This window comes from Urocampus carinirostris, chromosome 13, assembly GCF_059441175.1.
Source record: "Urocampus carinirostris isolate Australia breed hairy pipefish chromosome 13, RoL_Ucar_1.0, whole genome shotgun sequence".
In the NCBI taxonomy this organism is placed as follows: domain Eukaryota; kingdom Metazoa; phylum Chordata; class Actinopteri; order Syngnathiformes; family Syngnathidae; genus Urocampus; species Urocampus carinirostris.
The window spans coordinates 13,172,313-13,194,815 of NC_142361.1; the positions used below are offsets into that span (position 1 = coordinate 13,172,313).

The 22,503-nt window shown below is 39.7% G+C and overlaps 1 protein-coding gene across 3 annotated transcripts in view; it reads left to right on the plus strand.

Moving 5' to 3' along the window:
• Positions 1 to 22,503, plus strand: part of LOC148353766 (glutamate receptor ionotropic, delta-1-like) — a 486,866-nt gene that overhangs the window by 88,782 nt on the left and 375,581 nt on the right. Inside the window, exon 1 of one of the 3 annotated variants that reach the window (XM_088351344.1) lies at positions 20,606 to 20,721. The exons of the other annotated variants lie outside the window; for them this stretch is intronic. Coding sequence (XP_088207470.1) covers positions 20,610 to 20,721 — 112 coding nt within the window. The 5' untranslated portion in view covers positions 20,606 to 20,609. Of the gene's footprint in view, positions 1 to 20,605; positions 20,722 to 22,503 lie in introns of those variants that run through there. 3 annotated transcript variants of the gene reach the window in all.

The window sequence follows — 22,503 nt, forward strand, 5'->3', positions numbered from 1 at the left end:
AAAAGTAACTATTGATACAATGCACTGATTTTAATTGCACTATTGTTACAATGCACTTACAATTCAGGCCAGTCTCCAAGCACTGCCTTGTAAATACTTATACCTATTTCTCCTGACATTCTTTTTGTCTTATTATTTTTCTTGTTGGTTGTTATTATATTGTTATCCTGCAGTGCTATATGTAATATTGTTGTAAATCACTACATTGTTATCAATGACAATAAACATGATTCTAATTCTGAAACTTTTAAGTTTTATATTCAATTAGCATATGGAAACAGATGCCGTGTCTCGTGAAGACATCCACAGGAAAGCATATTCAGATTAGAAAGTATCTGGCCTAAAATAGAACCTTAAGGGGATCATAAAGGGAACGGAAATATTTAACTCCGTTGGTTTTGGAGGAACATGCATACATTCTTATTAAGAAATGTCGGTCTGTGAGGTACAATTCAACCAGTTCAAGAGAGTACAAGATCAAAGCTCTGTCTGTCAGAACCTTGAAACCACACTAACTTCTTGTCCCAAGTGTTTTTCCCATATTGGCATTTGTGTATTCTGCCAAGTAATCGTAAACGCTAACACCACATATGAATGGTAATATTGAAAGGTTACTGCTCTAGATGAGGGGTCTCGACCGAGGCATCAGTTCTCCACAAAAATTTGCCAGTGAAGCCACGCCGCCGGCACCCACGGCACATTATAGGGCTTGGTCTAATGTACTCTGCAACCATCACATTTCATCCTCAGATGTCCATCCAAATACGTCCAATCCCAACTTCTTAATGACTCCTGAACGTCTGACACCTTCCAGAAAGAGAAGGTACTATCTGTAGAAATGAGAACATCTCGGTATGAGGCGCACCATTGCGGGAACTGATTAACTAATACGGGCATGCATTAGTTAAAGCTGCCGGCAGCCGATGGAAATCCGGACAGTTATTGATAATGTATCAGTGTGCCCCTCTTCCCATCTTCGGCACAATGAGCTCACCCAGACATCAAATTATACCTCCAAATTCAAAACACAGGACTCCGTTTCTTGCTGTGTGCAATTCATTACAGCCTTTAACAAAGCCGGTTGCGTCAAACCAAGCAGCCGTGATATTCTCTCAAGCTCTTTATAATTGGATGTATTCAAAAACTCGGATACCTGGAGGCGCCTGCGTAACGATTAGATGCTGAAAATCTTGATTCCTGTTGTTTTTCTTTTAATGAGAGCCTGGCATTGACAAGTTTTGATGTGAAGCAGTTTGATACATCAGTAGCATTTTATTAATGTCATACTTGAAAAACTTCTTAGCACAACTATATGAACAGTGAAAATCAGTTTATTCTGGGACAAGGTTCCAGCATTGTAATCTCAACTCAACTCAAACTCCAATGAGTTTAACACAGTATCATTATTGACATTTGTCACTCTACTTGATCTGGACTCTAAAAAATTAAAACGTGACTCGGACCCGACTTACATTCTTACTTTGTATGACTTAGATTAACTAAACTTATTAAAGGTTGGTTTGTCTGCAGCCTTGACTACAAAGTATCGTATTTTGCAGATTTTAAAGCTACCTGAAAACCATTGTTGTCTTCACGCTGAATTTATGCCGCCTTCTTATATTTTTGAATACAATGCAACCCTATTCCCGTTGACTTATTGGCTGTATGGGTTTTCACCTACCCATTGAGATGCTTGATCTAATGTGTTTACTTTCAGGAAGAAAAGGTTGTACCACAACCGATGATGTTTCACTGCACTTTTCGTCATGGTTGTATGAGTTTTCAGCTTTAGCCGTCTCATTATTTCCATCATTTAGTGCACATATATTTCATTTACTTACTGGTAATTAATACACCGTATGATTATCCATATTTTTGGTGTCTCTAACAATCACTTAATGGCTTAATAAATCCATCCATGCAGTCCAGGGCAGGCCAACCCAGTCCTGGAGAGCCATGCTCTGCATTTTTTTACGGCCTCTCTACTCCAATACAGGTGATTTTAATCACCTGGATTATTATCAAGCTTCCACACAGTTTGCTAAGGAGCTGAAACTTTTCATCACCTGAGTTGGAGAAAGAAACCTATAAGTCATGCAGGGCATATGGCTCTCGAGGACCGGATTGGTCGCCCCTAATCAAGTCGTTATACAGTCTAAATCAGGGATTTCCAACATAGCCCCTGCGTACTTAAGACCACCTGAGTAGCCCGTAGCTTGGATTCGAAAATATATCATAGGTCAAAGTGATATTCTTTGTTTTGTTTCTAACTGGGATAATGTTTCATGGTTAAATTAAATTTTTCCCGCTTATAATTACAAACTGGTAATAACATAGTAACAACATGCTAAAAATATGTTATTTTAGAAATTCATAGAAAACTGGTAGCTTTTCGGTGTTCTGATCTACTGTCTTATCAAACAATCTGCGCAATACAGTCCAGACCAAAGACTGGTGTGAAGATGGGATTTGGGGAATTTTCTGCAGACTTGTGTTCCCTTATTGTCATCACAAAACTATCTGCTAGGACAACAAGAATAGTTTGCATGGAAGGATTATTATTTTTTTGTGTAATAATTGTGTGTGTTTCCAGTTATATGCTTTGGATTGTTATTTCACTTGTACCCAAACATACAAAAGCTGTTTTTGTTGAACACAGACAAATGGCAACATCTTTATCAAGGTTAAACTCAGACCAATGGCAATGTCTATCACCCTTACGTAACCTCTGTGCTGAGCACAACACCGAGCAAAGAAAATTGACCATCAGACTTTCAAAATTCGCCTGATACCTCACTGCTTCTACGAGAAGACTACCAAAATTGAACTCCTAAATTGGGCTTTCAGCGAGATTGACAAGATTTCTTCTACCAGGAGAGCTGAAATGAATGAAAATCCTTGTCTGAAAGGCACATACTCTAGCGGCCATGTTCAAGACACTTGGTCAAAGTTTAGACCAGTGTGTCTAACGCCACTGGACATCAAAGACGTTGAAGACGTTCATTTGCTGACCTTTTTTCTCATCAGAATATTTTGTGTTGGCGTTTTAATGTGGAGTTTGTGGATACGGCTGAGAAAAACGCTTAATCAAAAAACAGGGTTGAGACTGGGACAACTGGGGCTCTTCTTTAATGCCATGATGCCATCTCGGTCAACAGCCTTGCCGAACAGACCACCACCCTTAAACGGCCTGAGCAAGCTAAAATCTGACCTCTACAACAAGTTCAACAACAAGTTCAACAACAAGTTCTCAACGTCAAAATATTAAATAATGACTAATTGACCGGACTGGTTTTATAGGAACAAGATCGACTTGTGGCTCTTCTCGTAAAAAAATAAAAATAATTCAGTGAAAAAAAATGTGATTAAGAAAATGAGGGTGAGATGAACATGAAGGCAAAAATGAAATCAAGTTTTGATTGATTTGATTTGATGATTATACTTTTCAATATTTTACACGTTTAATAATTTCTCTTTTGTGATGATGAAATGTGATTTTTAAAATTCAAAATGTTTTCTTTTAAAATCTAATTACACTCCAATATCTTCTTTTTTCCTGCTCCTTGTTTCATTTCTGCTCTGTCAATTGAAAATAAAAGCAGCTCTTCTTCAAATATTGTAACTTTGCATATGATGACCAGTGGAGAAAAAATAAAAATGTCAATTAAGTTCAGAATTTAAAGGTAATCAATCTACCTTATGATCATCATTCTTGTTTTATTCAATTCAGTCTCTACATGAATGTAAATGTAAATGGTCTGCATTTATGTAGCGCTTTTCAAGTCAACGAAGACTTCCCAAAGCTATTTACAATGTGCTTCACATTTTTCCCTTTTACAGACTAACTAACCGATAGCAGTGTCAGCCATGCAAGGCAACTACCTGCTATCGGGGGCTTCAGGGATTCAGTGTCTTGCCCGAGGACACTTCGACATATAACTCATAGGATCCAGGAATCAAACCTGTGACCTCTTGATCCCAAGACAAGCGCTTTACCTCCTGAACCAATGCCGCCAACATTGTTCTTAGCGGTGTTCTTATTGATTCTAAGTTCTACTATACCATGTGCAGCATTCAGTGTTGATGAAGGACTGGTATGAAGCTGGTCCTTTGGGAATTTTCCACTAACTTCTGTGTTCTGCCCCATTGGTGTATAAATGATCATCAGCCATTTTGAATGCAGATTTGTGAGGCCATTAAATATGTGAGTACAAAATGAACACGCATACGACAGACAGTCTGTCCTGTTTCAGAGACAATCAACAGTGCCAAACACCATGTATTCTTCCCCCAGAGGGCAGTTGTGTTGATTTGCATGCGGTCTCCTTGAGTTTCTTTTTAACTCAGCGATTGGAGTCCTCGACAGAGAAAAAAATATCTTCGACATCACGCATGGCCGCTGCCATCTTTGCTATCTCGACATCCAAAACTCACTTCCATTATCTGTTTATCCCCCCCACACCAAAAAAAAAGCCCTGCCTCCATCACTCCCTTATCAGTCATCCGCTCTCATCGTCCCTTAAAGCCAAGCGTGGCCATGGCTGATAACGTGTCGCACTGTTATAAACGAGGGCTGACTAAAGCGGCGGGACGGGGTTGGCGCTCAAGCATGTGGCTTGCAAGAAAAAAAAAGTGGTCATGCTGCGACGGCCTCTGAAGGTCTTTATGGTTGATTTTTCTCTAGTTTGACCATTCTCTAGAGATACTCAGCGACAACTCACAGAATCAGACTACTAAAAAGTCAGCCACACTGTTTAAGCACTGGAAGGCGTCAAACTCAAGCTTTTGGTTAACATAATGCTGGATGGCTGCTTAGATATGATTGTATCGCAAGTCTTTTGTCTTAAACTAGGGGCCAAAACTAATTGATAGCTTCCAGTTGAACAGAATTTCCAAAGTTGTAAGAACATTATTTCTGATGGTCAATTCAGCATCGAAGGCATATCTGTGGAATCTAGCGGTCGGTATTTGATAGATATCGCTCAGAGTTAATAATGCATTTAGACAAAAACCCTGTTTTTATCAGATTTGTTAATAGTCAGAAGTTCTTTTGTATCTGGTAGACGACATTTGCTCTTTAAAGGCCTTTCAGTAATCCAAATTCACATTTTTACAGTCAGCCAAAACAATGTGACAGTAGTGTTGATTAGTACCGAACTTAATACCAGTACCTACGGTCCCTGGTAGCTACCGGATCACACTACCACTAAAGGTTCAGAAGCTAAGAGATCACGTTGCTAAATCAGTGCCTCACTAGTTTTTGAACAATGTGTTAAAGGATGAAGCAGCAACGATGCGGTCAAAGATGATGCTGAAACAAACATGGCTAGATTTTGTCAAGACAATTTTCCTGTAACAAAGTAGCATTCTTTATAATCAGCCATTTGACAAACTGCATTTGACAGGTATCAAGCCTTTGTTAAACCCCACGCTGGATAGCAACTAGATAGAGATGTATGGCAAGTCTTTTATTTTAAACACAGAGGCCAAAACAAATTGATAGTTTTTAGTTGAACCAATTTTCCAACGTTGAAAGAACATTATTTCTGAAGGACAATTTAGCATCGGTGTCGTGTTCGTGGAATCTACCGGTAGATTTTTGACAGGTCTTGATCTGAGTTAATAATTTGTTCGGACACAAACCCTATTCTCATCTGATTTGCTATTTATCAGAGGACATTCTTTTGTATCAGAGGGTCGACATTTGCAAATTAAAGGTCTCAGAGTAGTCAAATTTGACATTTTTACAATCAACCAAAAAAAAGTAAGTCCTGTGTTGATTTGTATGAAAGTTGATATTCATAAATCCATTAAGGGATTAGCAAACTAAGTTATCATGTAGTCGTATCTGCACCTCATTCACTTTTGAACTATTGTATTTGTCCGACCCACATTGCTGCGGTGACAGCGGCAAATTTAAACAACGAGACTACCAGATGACATAGGTAAAGGCTTTGAATTTTATCTCAGCATCACACCATTTTTACTCACTGCCATTTTGAACAACATTGTAATGGAGCACTGTGGAAATGAGTTCAGCCAAAACACATTATACAAAGTTGTAAAATGTTGTACTGTAAAATTAGAGTTATGACGAGATAAAATCTATTGCCTTTTCCTGTATCATCAATAACCCTTGTAGTCGAGTGGTTAAGATCCCGCGATCTGGGTTTGAATCCTGTTGCATCTTACGTTGTGCAAATGTGGTCAGCAATAATATTTTACTGGTCAATTATTGTCCCAGAAATCGTAATGTACTAACCAGGTTATAACTGCCTAAGGGTGATTTTCAACTCAACGTTTGTGACCTGCAATGCCTCATTTGAGCTGAGAAAAAGTGCAAGAATATTTTGTATTGATTTTTTTTTTAAATAAAAAAATAGATGCATGTTATACACAAGTGCATGCTATACACAAACAAATACAATATTTGCCTTTTAAACAAACACAATTCATTGTCAAAAAGGAAGGTAAAGCCAACATAGCTAGATGCTGGTATTACTATAGAATTGTGAAAAAAGCCAACAAAGTTTTTATCTTATAATACGCCATTTGAATAATTTTGTTAATTATTATCTTACTTATAGAAATAAGTTCCTATAGCTGACTAATTCCACAGTAAAGTAAGGTGTCTTACTAACATAAAGCTATTTCAAAATTTAACTTAACAAAGGCTAGCTGACATAACAAATGAATATTTTGGCTTTTTAACAATTGTGACATGCATTATCATTCATTAGTGGTAGTATTAGCAGCATTGTACCTAATTTACAAGCTAAATTCTTTTATATTGTTTTGGGTCACCGATATCCATTGTATAAAGCCTGGCATGCATTATTTTTAGATGCTAATTTAGTTTAACGAGTTGATGAGAGGCATACTGTAGACATTTGAGGCAGGAAAGTGTGAGGAGTCATAGATTGAACGCACTTTTGCTTGAAACTTTCAATTTGCTGCATACACCGTGACAGCGCACATTTTTATCACACACTTGATATGTGCTTTTCTTGTCAAAGCCTAAGCCCCTGCTTGAGGCAGATAAGAATTGAAAATATCAAAAGAGGTTTAGATTTTGGCGTATTGTGCAATGAAAAGGCAACTCTTTTCAGCGCCGTTGTTTATGTGGTTGGTAAAAATTGATCGATCTTTGAACACGCACAGGAAAACAAGGCAAATAGGGGAATAGTTTGGCTTTTTTTGTTGCGGGACAGGTTCACAAAAGGTTCACGCTGTGGGAGCAGGAAACACAGTGAACCACTGAGACTGAACAGCCATATGTGTGCTACGTTGCCATAACAATAGCGCCAAATGTTGAAATTCAAATGAAGACTTTACCTCATTTGAATCATTTTAGCCATGTTCCTTGGCGTGTAATTGTCATCCCACGTCAGTGCTACGCTTGCACAAAAGATGATGGATCATCTCTTTCTTTTTCTCTTTGCATCATTCTTTTAAGTCATTATGGTATCTTTTTCTCTCCATACAGACCGGTAAGGCTTTTCTTCACTTTGCACTCTAACTGGACCACTTCCAAGGCTTGAGTGTATTAAAAAACGCACACCTTTTGTGATTTGCTTTAGGGTAGTGAATAGGCTACCACCCCTTCATGGAGGATGATGTACCACTTTGAATATACACTACCACATTGTTTGTCGAAAGGACATAAAACATTATATGCGGCTTGGTTCTAAATTGAAATTGCTTTCAACCTTTGCCCAGCTAACAAAACATTCAACTTGTATGACCTACTTAAAAAAGTTGACCTTTATGGGGATTTTTGGGGGTGGGTGCTGAATTGTTTATTAAAAGAAAAATGATACTAACATACCTCAGAAACACAAATATTAAGGACGAAACAGACTAAATACGTAAATTCATCAAGGGTAAGATTAGTTACACTAGTGTTTCTCAATCAGTGTTTCATAAAACCTTGTCTGGTGTGCCCCACGGAGTTGCCCAAGTTTATCTTTGCCAAAACCAATGCTCTGTTCAGTATTTTTTTTTCTTACAGTGATGAGCTAAGGAACAGTAAATAAATACCTGTAGGTGCCATCAGTTTGCCTTTTGAAAAAACGACTAATTATAAACTAAGGACGTAGCACGGGGAAAAACAACATACCGTATTTTCCGCACAATAAGGCGCACATAAAATCTGATTTTTTTTTTTTAAAGCTGACTATGCGCCTTATAATCCGGTGCGCCTTATATATGGATCAATTGAATTACAAGGTCTCGCAACTTACGGTAAGCAGCCACGGACTCCATTTTTCGCGTAGAGGAAGAAGTGCGCTGTGCATACTGGGAAATATTAAACAACGATTCTCTTTTATTTGTGCGTTTGTATAAAGACCCAGAAATGGCTCATATTGAGAGACACGCTTACAACGTAGAGTTTAAACTCAAGGCGATCAGTCACGCAGTAGAACACGGGAATAGAGCAGCAGCGAGAGAGTTCAACATTAATGAAACGATGGCCAAGTAAGGAATACTAAACAAAGTTTCCGTGGCAATAAAGCGATATGTCCACAGTTAGAGGACACACTTGAACAATGGGTTGTTGAACAAAGAGAAGCAAGTAGAAGTGTCAGTACAATAACTATTCGAATGAAGGCAACAGCGCTGGCACGGAAACTTAACATTAAAGAATTCAGAGGTGGTCCTACTTGTGTGTTTACGTTTTACATTTTACAGTTATTATGTTATTGCTTTATTGTTATTGTTTTGCACTTGTTGTTTTTGCACATCACGAGTGTCACTATATTGCGATTGCACTGACGTTTAATTTACCATAACAGTATCAGACGTTTTTCTGCGTTTTGACTAAATAGAGGAAAAGTAAAATGTTATGCCTTGCTGTTGTTCAAAGATGTTAAAGATGTGTCACGAAAATGCTTTACCTAAGAGAAAATAATAAAACGGCTGTTTATTCATTTTGGGAGTGAATGGAGTTGTGGAAAGCTTGTTTGTTATCTATTAATAAAGTTTGATTGACCTATCTGACTGTTTTGTTGACATTCCCTTTAGCGCGGCACCATCTAATGGTTGCATAACGTAACTACATCCTCTAGCCAAGTCAAGTTAAGTCACATTTATTTATGACGCCCTTAATCACAAAAATGTCTCGAAGGACTGCACAGGATTACAATTACAAAATTGCACAAATACCTGATCTTAAACCAGCATGCACTTATAGCGCCTTATAATGGGGTGCGCCTTATGTATGGAAAAAAATTAAAAATATATCATTCATTGAAGGTGCGCCTTATAACACGGTGCACCTTATAGTGCGGAAAATACGGTAATAACTTTGTTTTGCTTGATGGGGCCGTTAAAAATTGCACTGCAAAAATAATAAAATCCATCAAATAAGGTAGAATTATTTGCACATAATTTAGCTGATTCAAAACTTAATTTTCTTATTTTAAAGAAAAAAAGAAAGGAAAAAAGTCAAAACATTAATTGCTTGAAATTTCCAGATAATCTCATTTTAAGTATTATTTTTTTTTATATTTTTCGATAAACATCACAAAACTATAGTACAATTTTTCAAATCAGGTTAAAAATCCCACATAGGCAAGTTAGATATTCAAAATTGTAGCAAAATTGCGAACCACTTACTCAGCCACGGTGACCACAAATGAGCTGAAACATTATATCCTGTAAATCAAGGCAACATAATCATGTAAGCTTTATGAAAACAAAATAAAACTGAACTGGTGCTTGCAATTATTTTTAAATATTTTGGATGGACGGCGTACCTACAGATTTTTGTATAAAAAATGCTGGTTCCAAAAAAGTTGAGGAACATTGATTTACACAGAGAGCGTAGTTGATTTGTAATTAGTCTGTTGTAAGTGGCTTTTTTAGAATAGTATTATGTTTGTATTACGTAGCTGAGAGGCATACTAATTAATATAGGTACGTTTTTTAAAATTGTTTTTCTTACATTTGTTTGTGGTATTTCTATACTATAGGAGGGTGTCGGTTGGTGTTTTGTTTAATTTGTTTTACTGGCATTCCGTGTGTGTTCTGTGTGATGAAACGTTAACACTAAACACAAAGGTGGTCAATTGTGGGATGCAGGTAATTCAGTATTAGTTAGTTTTGATGAAACGATTTTTGAGTTGACTGATTTATATGGATGTTTTTTTTAAATATGTTAATCTGTTGAATTTGTTTTTTGTATCATCATTTTTTTGGGCATTTCCTATCACAAATTCAACTAATAGGCCTAGGTGAGATGGGATGTCGGTTGAAGCCAAGGCTCATTGGAGACCTGTCCCCCCAAAAAACCTTAGCCACTCCTATTATGTTTGAAGCATCTTATTTACGACTTCAGAGGTAAATTTCAGTGGGTTCCCAAACATCTTTCCTAGGTTACACATAACCTTGTTTTTGTGCTGTGGAGTGTGCAGCAGAAAAGAAGTGTTGGGTTTGGGGTCACAATCTGAGCCCAGATCTCAATGTTTTTTGTTAAATACTATCCAATAGGTTTTATTTAAATCATTATGCTAAACATCCTTCCAATAGTATGGTTATAAAGCTCAAGTTTAATCCTTTACATGTACTGCAAAATGAAGATTTCTCACTCTTCTAATCCGATGCTGAAAGCCAAGAGTACACATACATGGATGCCATCTGTTTGTACGCACCCGCCTGCTCGCAATGTCTGTCCCCTCGGGGGACGGATACCCTCGCTTTACTCAGCGCCGGTCCCCGTTGGTGGCATGTCGATGCCTATTGGGTCATGACATATGAGTATGTGTTGGAATCATCTTATTCTCAACAACATTTGACCATATTTGGGGGAAAAAAGCCCAGTTCGTTGAGAAAACTCAGGATATCGTCAAGACTACCGTAAATTCCGGACTATAGAGCGCACCTGATTATAAGCCGCACCCACCACATTTTAAGAGGAAAACCGATTTTGTACATACACAAGCCGCACCTGTATATAAGCTGCATGCGCCCACATTTAAACATGTAACACACAGACAAAATTATATATATATATATATATATATATATATATATATATATATATATATATATATATATATATATATATATATATAACATGTTGTGCCGCAATTACGACACGTGTTTGCCGACTTTTTTCCCTAGCTCTCAATCTCTATCAACTGGCGCAGCAGTCAATCAGAAGTAAATTGCCATTAACTAAAATATTATCAAAACAAAAAACAAAACTCGACGTAATGTACTGGAAACAAAGATGATGGATTCAGCCCTATTGGATTTCTTATGTAACAGTAGCAACATTTGGTCTCCTCTTTGACACCCTGTCATGTGCGGAGGGAGCTTGAGATCACGCGACTCTATATTTATAAAAAATAGGATTCAAAATATAGGTCTGTACTGCACACTACATTGAGTTTTGTTTCAAGATGGTTTTTGTCGCAGTCTTTTGTATGTGTTCATCCATCCTTCCATTTTTTGTACAGCTTATCCTCAGTAGGCCATCTTCGTGAAGTGGGCAGGGGACAGCTTGAGCTGGTTGCCAGTTGGATGCCTATGCTTTTTTAAGTGATATACTGAGCTATTTGTTTGTGATTGAAAGCTACATAAACGGTTTAAAACGATTCATCCCCGCACAATGTGCTCCTCCTGCTACTGGTAAACATGGAAGGCAGTACTATCTGTTTCACGTGGGTTATGTGGGCTGTACTTGCCCAAGACACACCACAGGAAGTGGTGCCCCTATGACCCAAGTGGTTATGGGATCTGTGGACAGTGAACTGTGATGTTTTGTAGTCCTGTGTTTAAGATAGTTATATCTGTTGTTTACACTATAAAAGTATCCAGCAGTAATTTATTCTGCTTGTTATTACATCATGTGTTTTTTTTTTCTTTCTGCAACGCTCTGCTGTTATTTTCTATGGTTTTAGGCAATACTTTGCTAAAATGTCAACAATCATATTGACCCTTTCACTCTACGTAAACACACGCTACATGAAACTTAAAATTCCTCCGGGCCTTAATGCCTCTCAATGTCACCGCAGAGTGTTTACCACTCGCCGAGTATGCAGCAGCTCGTCGTGGGAAGTGTGAAGCGACGTGTCGGCCACTTGCTTGTTTTGTTTTTTTCGAAAGTCGTGTCAAAAGCTGGTAAGAAACGCTGCTGCACTTCAACATTAACATTGAGGAAAAGCATAATCATTAACGCCCCCGGAGTAATTCTCAGGTCTCTTAAGAAAAAGTTCAACACTGCTGATTATATCGTGAGGGTCAAAGGCCAGCCAATGCCGGCTAACGGTTTAGCATTAAAGATTCCATGTGGGTGAAGCGGATGAGGAATAGCAATTGGTCTAGCTCGCAATGTACTGTATCATTTCCTTAAGTCCCTAATCACTTACGCGCAGTAGTTTACTACAGCGCCAACCTACCATTGGCGTCCCGATCACACTGTCACCGAAAAATTATTAGCCGTCGTTCCCAACGATGCCCCGTTTGTCGTCTTTTCAGAGCTGATGGCAGAGCAACTTTTTGGAGATAAAGGACGGCGACGTGTTTATGACGTTGGCCGCCCTCCAGCGTGGCGCTCTGCAAAGGTTGTAAATTTTCAGTGCTGGGCACACCTCATCCTTCGTGGTTACTTTCCGCAGGAGTCGAAGTAAACCCCGTCATCTTAAAGAAGATAAGATGGCGTTATATTGACCAGCCATTAATTGTACTTTTAACGCGCACAGGGTGAAAATCACTGAAGCAGGCTACAATTAGACCAGAGAATTGAAGAATTCCATTCCTATCAATTGATTACACTGAAGAACTGCTAACGTGTTAATGTTATTACGAGTGGTCAATCATTGTTGTGGAATTGGGAGCAAATTCAATTAACTGCGCAAGTGATGATAAGTGGAAAATATTTGACAGTTCAAAATGGCTATGTGGTTTTATTAACTTGTCCTTACATGAGCTTTTGTTGGAATGATGTTAGGGTCAAACAAACAGTATAATCAAAGTGAGTGGCTGTATAAAGCAATATGAAACATTTACACTTCTCAATAAATCCTTAAAATAAAACCATTTAATTGGCATCTCAAAAGACACCTTGCAGTTTCCTGGGCTACAGAACTGTGAAGGCATTGGTTGTTGAAAGTTCACCCAAAAAAAGTATGTTATATTCATGACTATAAGGTACACTTAAAAATCCCAAAGTGGCCAGAAATATAAAAGTGTGCCTGTTGATCCGGTGCATAAATACTGAAAAATACGGTGGATATTATTGATAATGTATAATTACAATTAAATCACTTTGAACACATAACTGTTCTGCCTTTGAGAAACATATTAGGTTGTCTTTGAGAGTCCTCTTTTGGCTTTTGGCTATTAATTGTACCGACATGCTTGTTACATGTCAACCAAAGATGAAAGGGGTTCTTATAATAACAAATATGCAACAAAAGCATTTTTTTCCCTTCATTCAATTTTCAGGGCTCTGTCAAATATTTGAGAGGAATTAATCCAATAATAAATTGTTAATGTTTAATCACATAATATAATAAAGTTTGGCTTGCAATCGGGCTCGTGCTTGCGTGGGTTTCCTCCGGCCACTCCGGTTTCCTTGCACATTCCAAAACATGCAATTAAGGTTAATTGGCCGGTCCAAATTGTCCCCAGGGATGGGTGAACGAGTGAGTTGTCTTCCTCTGTGTGCCCTGCGACTGGCTGGCAACCAGCTCACGGTGTCCCCTCTCACTGCCCGAAGACAGCTGGGATGGGCTCCAGCACCCCCGCGATCCTGCTGAGGATAAGCGTTACGGATAATGCATGGATGGACGGTTCCGTTATTGAGAAACACAAAGTGGTTTCTGATGCCTTTCTTTGGTTAAAATGTCAATTGTCTTTTGCTCAAGAGAATCAAAAAAATGCAGAACTCCGACTGTAGCACAGACGCCAATTTTCAAATCCTTGTTGCAAATCTTTTTTTGTTGTTGTTGCATGCCATTCAATAGCTGGAGAGCCGGCAAAAAAGAGGGCACTTCAAAATGAGATCAGCACAGTAACGATATGTAATTATTTAATTTAAGTGGTGAAACTAGATTTTATTTTAGGTTCTACGAAATATATTATTTTAATTTTAATGTATTTTGTATTGAATCTTAGCTCTTACTGTAGTTGCACATTTCATACACTAACGGTATGGATTAGTGCAAATATCAGAAAACCGCCAGAACACTGGTGTTACAGATGACATACGAAAAGGCATTCAATTGTATTGCATTATCAAACTATTTTTATTCACCGTGCCAGAAACAATTGTTAGAGAATGGAGAAAACAAAGAAAATAAACACAAAAATGCACAACAAGGAAAAAAACATCTCTTTATTTCATCTCATGATGAATTGTAATACCCAGGTTTGATTTCCGCTGTGTGCAATGTTTTAAATTTCATTCAGCGCTGTTTTTACACTAATCATGCATTACCCAAATACTACCGACATATATAAATACTTAATCACTTTCCAATCATGACCACAGTATTTTGCCGTATTTAAGGCATACCGGGTTATAAGGCACAATTTTCGGCCAATCTTGGGTTTTTAGGTGTGTTTTAGTCCATGAAATATGGCTTTTATGTTTCGATAATTGATGAAATTATAAGTTAATTACTTATTTAGGATACTGTTAGGTGTATTGCCTTACATCTCTGAATTAAACACACAATAAGAGACAGGTGACGTTAATATCTCTCATGAGGCGATGGTCAGTTCTCAGCCTGATTGTCATCTGACCAGAACCTCAGCAGCATCTCTTTTTTTATTCATGATTCAGTCACAAAATTGTTGGGGCGAGGAGAGTTTAACATATTAAAGGGACACCATTGTAAAACAGGGAACATCAAAGGAGAGAAAATACCTAACAGTAAGGATCTCTGTAATGCTCAATATTTGTAGCTAACACATCATAAATGGACAATCATTTTATCATTTACCTTTTAAATACCTAGTTATTGGTCCAATTTTGCATTCTATGAACCATGTGTATGCTTCTTTCATTACTCATGAGAAAAGGCGGATGTGATTCGATCATCATTGGAAACAACCATTAAAAATGTTCAAGTCAATAAGACAGTCCAATTCCCCCAAGATACCAAGGCAGAGGTCCAAAACAATGAATCGCATCCTTTAGTGCAAATAAGATTCAATATCGACTTGTAGTAATTCTGCGACCGCATTCCATTTGTTCTTATTGTCGCTTTTTTGCAATTCAATGCTGACCTTCCATTTATGTATGACTCTCAAGCTTCCCTCTTAAGCTTCAGGCTTATATTTATTTTATGATTAATTACCACCAATGTCTTTTTTTTCTTTCTCTTACTTATTTAATTTTTCACAGGGACTATTAAAGTAATTACAAAGCCACATTTCACCCAGTGCATAGCACTGCCGCTGTCTTTTTAAGCTTGAAATACCCCTCTATTTTGTTTTGCATACATTAACATCGGTAATGTAGGGGCCACAGCAGGTAAAGCAAACAAGGCATAAATATGCCACTAGTGCTCGTAAACATAGTAGCGACAGAGAATTAAAAACTTGGCACAAAGGCCCAAACTCTTAACACATCATGAGCCCGACGACAGTGTGGGTGGGTCCATCCAAATATGAATCGTAAGTAAGTTCTTGGATCAGATTGACACTAATTGTCTTGGGATCGATACTTCACTCCTCCGCTAATGTACTCAAAGTGCCTCTTCTCTATGTAGATACCACAGCCCTTCTCTCCCTCAATCATGTCCTCTACCATTTTGACTTTATACCGGAGTCATGACTGACAGGCACATATTTAGCACCTCACCCTACCTGGCCTGCTGCTGCTCCCCGCCTGCCAGGTGGAGAGAGGACCAAATCTATACGCCCACCCCTACCGGAAGCTAAAAATGACAGGAAGCCTAGCGCGGAGGGGTTTCCTTTTTTTTCAACTACAGAAAAGGACAAATCCAGATGGAATGTGTGTGTAAGGTGGTGTGCTACTGTAGTTAAATCACAAATGTATATGAAAACATAAAAAAATGAGAGCAACGAACTGCACCCAAAAATATAAACAACTGTTCCTGAACAAAAACCTGTAAATCCGTTGTCTCCATTGTAACGTGGCCAATGAAAGACAAGTGACCCTTTTTTGCATTACTGACTGTATTTTTCTGAATGTTATGCAATGGAACACGTTTGAGTTGTCCTGTTGTCATTTTATGCAATATTTGTGTTTTTTGTTCGGTAATAATTGTAATATAAATATTTATATTGATATTTTTTATCCTGTTGGAAATTGCAGTTTAGTATTTTGATAGATAATGACACATTTTTGTTCCTGAATATATACTTTTTTTGCTCAAGTAACAGGTAATACTGGAGTAAATTATCTATGCATGGATGGTTCGCATTTAAAAGTATTTCTAATAAAGCAACAAAAAAGCAAACAAAATATCCATCCTTTATCTGCACCGCTTATACTCAGTAGGGTCAAGGGGGTGCTGTAGCCCATCTTAGCTATCAGGGCAGTGGGCAGGGGACACCCTGAAGTGGTAGCCAGCCAGTCACAGGAAACATTGAAACAGAAAACTCACTTGCTCATGCACACCTAGGGACAATTTGGACCAGCCAATTAACCTGAAATGCATGTTTTGGCGAATGTGGGAGGAAACCGGAGTGCCCAGGGGGAAACCCATGCAAGCACGGGGAGAACATGCAAACTCCACACAGAAAGGTTTGATCAGATGACCTCAGAACTGTGCCGTGCTGCCCCCGCAAACAAGACAACCTATATAAAATATATGACACATTAAATAACATTAAAAACAACGCTTTGAATACTTTTTCATATTTAAAGCCTGTTTGTCCTATTTTTGGGGGACCTGTAGCGACTACTAGATGGCAACAGGTCTTAATAGTGGTAGCTGGGGTGGGACGTGTCTTTAGATGTTAATTGTTGTGCTAATTTATAAGGTCCACAAGGTGATAAAATTCTTAGAATTAAGGAAATACTAAACCGTTAGGGTCTCTAATGCTCAATATTTACAGCATTATACATTTAAAATAATCCTAACAACTAGGCAGAAATCAGCCAATTATCTTGTGGGCTGTGTTGAATACTCTACGTTTGTTTTTCCTGCCCACTGCCGTGCTCCCAGCATACAACACGGTGACGCCGTATCTCAGAATGCTCTTCACTATGGCTTTGTGGAAGGATCTTAGCAGCTTCCGCTCCGGGTTGTTCCTCTGAGAACACTCAGTATGTGTAGTAGCTTCTGACCCTTCCCTTCTACAGCCCTGGTATTGGCACACAAGGAGAGTTCTTCTGAGATGTGCAGGCCCCTGAGTATAAAAAAGTAGACTAGAGTTCGGCGGCGTCGGACTGGCGATTGGCGGCGTCGGACTGGCGATCGGCAGAGTCGGAGTGGCGATCGGCGGAGTCGGACTGGTGATCGACGGAGTCGGACTGGCAAGCAGGGGAGTCGGACTGGCAAGCAGGGGAGTCAGACAGGCAAGCAAGGGAGTCAGACAGGCAAGCAGGGGAGTCAGACAAGCAAGCAAGGGAGTCAGACAGGCAAGCAGGGGAGTCAGACTGACAGATGGGTACGGAAGGTCGGCCGACAGTTGAGGCCGATAGGCGCGGCGTTGAGGCCGACAGGAACCACGGATAGCTTGGCCCCAAATCCTCCCGGGAACCCCATTTGAGGCACAGCAATGGCCACGACGGGCGGGGCCGTGGTTCGAGTGGGAAGGGAAGGTGACGTCGCGGCCAGAGAAGGAGCCGTGGAAGGCGGGGCCGTTGCCAATAGGAGTTCATTCAGCAGACGCGACAGGGACTCAGTCCGCGGAGCTAATTGCTCCATCTGGCGTTGCATGCGTTGAGCCTGCAACTGAAGGGCGGCGTCCTCCAGCTTCCCCCAAATTGTGTTGGGATCGTTCACTGAGTTAACAGATCATTCTGTCACGAAGCGGACCGGGAAACTGGAAGTCGGAACTCATATGCGTAGACGATCTGTCACTTTAATTAGGAAAGAAAAGTTGTCCAACACACAAACGGACCAAAAACAAACAAAAACAAAACGGCTTCAAAGGCAATCAAAATTACAAACTAGGCATTACTCAGATCAAACGGGCATGAACAGGGTTTTAACGAGGGTTAAACAATGATCTGGCCGCGGACAGTTCCAAAAGGAGTGCCTAAGTACTCCAAGAGCAATCAGTCCAATGCGTCTCAGCCGGTGTCAAGGGGCGGGGCCAGCTGGGCGGGGCCAGATGGGCGGGGCCAGATGGGCGCAATGACAACCGTGCAGGACATGACAGGTTCACTGTTCCGTAATGGCAACTACTTATGCATCTGGGAAACGGTCTATCGTGATTTCCTGGGTGCAGCACAGCCCCCATTAATTAAGGCGTAGTCAATTTCATCTGTGAGACAAGAATTCACAGACATTAGGTGCTGCTGGATATGAACTGCATGAATCCTTGATTGAAAACACAGATGCTAAAAATATTCTACTTTTCCAAGTCTGTATAAAACTTTTTTTTCTTCTGTGGGATGCGGATAGGGTGTTGATTTGAAGACAAGCATCTTTGTAGCATCTCTGTACCTGGCAGCGGAATAGAGGAGCAGCCTGTTGCCGGACGCCAGCTCTTTCCCGGTCGGGTTTGGCCAGAATCACGCGAGTGATCGTGCGCAATTGTTTGTTTGCCATCTCTCTAGAGGCGCAACTGGTGTTTGACTGTCTGACTAACTTGATTGCCGTGCACGATGGCTTGGCGTGACTGCCATGGAGATCTTGCCCCCCTCGCCGCAGCAACGCTCTCGTGGTCCATTTATGTCTGATGGCTTCTGATTGGGTTCAAACGCTACTCAACAACAGATGCCTTTCGAAGATTGCTTTAGTCTCCCCTGCGAAATGCAAGCTTGGACAGATTTTCATCTTTGGGGATACTCGAAAACCCGGGTGTTGCTGTCTCATGTTTACCCCACGTTTCTTCCCCCATTCGCGAATATACCTGTGTGCAGATGCCGTAAAACAAATATGGCAAGATCATATTTGCCTACTCGCAGGAAATTCCGTTCAAAGGGAGATGTGAAGAATGATTGGCGGCGCCCCACTCCAGCATGCCTTCTTATCTTCCCCCCATGCAGCATGTTAATCAAAGGCGGTCAAGCCCCTCTATCTCTCCTTGTGATCCCGGGCTTTGTCTAAACCCTCCCCCCCCATGCTGTCAATGACTTAAAGGTGCAGCCCAGTGCCTTCTAATCTAATTTCTGTCGGGTCGGGCCCACTGCCCCCTTTGCTGTTTGTTATGCAGCGGCCTTGGCAGAGTTCAGAGAGTCCAGATATGTTGATCCTATAACCAGAATTGCATCAATTGTTTCTGATATGAATATAAAAGCTAAACCGACACTCGGAGATAGGCCTGCTTTGTTAAACACAACCTACTGTTGATATTTCAGATGCAGTGTTGAACGTGTTACTGAAAAAACATAATTAGTTAGTTACTTCTCCTAAAAGGTTATTCATTTACGCACCATATTATTGACACCACAACGTAACATACTCTGAAAGTACTTACTACCAACCCCCTAGAACTGCTTTAAAATAGTCACATAATAAAAGGAACAGCAGGAAACGTGTACAGCAACCTGTGGAAACAATAAACACGTCATGTAACTACCCAAGTAGTTTTCCTTAACTTCAAAGGTGATGTCCAGAACTTTAAATGTTCCTACTCTCGGAGCCCTCTTCTGGCTGAAAGTCATAATCTTATATGCAATGTATATGTGAGTATGTATATGGTACTTGAAGTCGTTTTGGTTTCGCATGTCTTTTGATAGAAAAAAAGGGTAATATATCAGACTATCTCTGCTTTAAACTGCACAATACTTACATTGGATACATTTGTGGATTGTGTTTTATTGATTTGGGACACAGCTCAATATTAGGGTGGAATGGTGTGTCCCGAAGTCAAACTAGTTGAGAACAAGAGATTTAAAGTACGCCCTAAGCTACTGCACCCAATGTCTCATTGCTTATTATTTAACCCTGCGGAAAGTATAATACCCTATTAATATTTTATGTCTGAGGTCTCTGCCACCGGAATGACGGATGGAAGCTTGGTTATTTGGCTGCATACTAAAACATTAGTGACCATCTATTGTGAAGAAGTAAAACAGCAAAGTAATTTTGCCTCATTAGTCATCTTTTTTCATACCACTTTTTATAGATTGGTTGAAAGTCGACATTTTAATGTTAGTACTTAACGTTTATTGTATTAGGTTGATATAACTTTGACCCTCAACTAATGCATATATTTGTGGACCAATATTGAGCCAAGGCTTTTTTTTGCAAGGGAAAAAGCTCAAAGATCAAGATCTTCACTTTCCAAGTGGCTTCATATGTTGATTTACTTTTGAAAAATGCAAGCGTTGGGGAGAAAACTGTCTCCCTTGCCCTTTTGTTGCTTTTCCTTTTTTTGCGCTCACTTTCTGCCATCACGGCCAGTTATTTATACCGCCTTCGTCTTCCCATCATTCCTCTTTACAGGTCCACCTCTCACTTCTTCCTGCCTCTTTTATCTTGCCGTCCTCAGTTTTAATATACCCGCGGATGTCGACAGCCTCTCGCAGCTCCTGCCTTTCCCGATTCTTTTTCTTTGCTGCCGTACGGTCCCTCTCTGAGGATTTATGCCTGCTAACTATGAGGAGGGGATGGCCAAATGGTAAGGAGGGGCAGATGGTAAAATAAGCCAGGCAATGGGACGTAAGGATTTCAAGCAACTAGCAAACGAGGAGAATATAAATACTGTAAATTGCGTACTTGCAGAGCTTACCTGAATAAAAGACACATGCACAAATTTAAGGAAGAAAATTTGTTTTATTTTACAAGCCACACCGCATTTTCAGCCACAGGCTTAAACAGCCTTTAAAATGAACCAATTCATGTCAATTTATTACATTACAAAAAATAGTGGGGAAATGTCTAGTACAGAAAAGTAACACATTTGGCCATGATTGGGACACTCGTTTGTGAACTGTGTCCTCAGCTCTCAATCTTGAACAACTAGCGCAGCCGTCAATGTTAATTAAATTTGCATTAACAAATATGCAGGTGTGCTACAAAAACATTCACAAAAGTCAATGTACAGTACTGACTAAAATTCAGAAGCCCGTACAATCACATCAGTCTTTACCCATGCTGAGCCATACAACTGATATTAAGCTCAACTATCCCTTTTGCACATGACAAATTGATAAAGGGGAGACAAAACATTGCTATTACCACAAAAGAAAAAAAAAACATTATCGATAATTGCTTGGAATCGTTCTAACAAGTAGTGATGGTTAATTGAATTTTTTACTGAGGCGGCATGTGAGCAATTATAGGGTATAGTTTTGCTATCAAGCGGGAAACTGTTAAGTAATCTTGGGCTTTTATCAGTCCGATAACAGCCAGCTTCATAATTATTGTGTAAGTAACCAGTGTCCTCATGTATTACGATGTTTTGTGTAGTAGTAGCAATACCTGGTCTCCTTCCTATCACTTTCTCATTTGTGCAAGGGATGGGGGAGCTTAAGATCAGCCGCATGGCTCAGTCTTCCTCAGTGTCGGAATAGACATCGTCCCACGCTCCCGCAGCCTCACTCGCGCTGTCACTGTTGATTCGTTTATGCCAAGTTTACATGCAGTAGCTCTGTTTCCTTCTTTATCGGACTGCTCGATTGCTTTTAGCTTGAAAGCTAATTCATGTGCCTTTCTTTTTGCATTTTGCATGATGGGGTTATGTTTACGCTAATTGAAATTATGCACAAGCGCATATATTCCACCGGTCTAAATTTTACCATTTGTACTCTTTTACATAAATTGGCCGCATCACTGAATAGGCCACAGGGTTGAAAGTTTGTGAAACAAGTAGCGGCTTGTAGTCCAGAATTTACTGTATATATAGAAAAAAAGCAAGAGATAAAAGGATAATCACACCGCACTACCTAAATTCTACTCCATCCCTCTTCCTTGGGTCCTGCACTGTTTTCAGAGTCTAGTTAGCCGTAGCCTCTGTCGTAACTAATATGCAAAGACGAGGGAGAGTAGATGAGCCGCGGAAGTTAAGCTAGAAAATAGGCTGACGGACAGGAGAGGACGACGATGAGATAGTCGCTGTGGCCACACTCATTGATTTTCCATTTTTCTTCCGAGATTGTTTGGCAGAGGGGCCAGCACCCCACGAAACACAACTCCACCGCCACCCCTCGAGCACGTTTACATCTCTAACCAATCACTCTAATACGCGTTTACGTCGAATTAGCTTTTAGTGGGCTTCCCGGGGGCTAAACCCTTCAATGTTACTCGCCCCTTAAATGACAAAAATCGCAACTGTAACCATCTGCGATCCAAACGAGGAAAAACTGATATTAAGTTAGAGTGATAATTAAGCAAGAAGTTCAGTATCATGCCAAACCCAGAGGAAACATCTTGTAGCTAACACAATGTGATACACTATAGA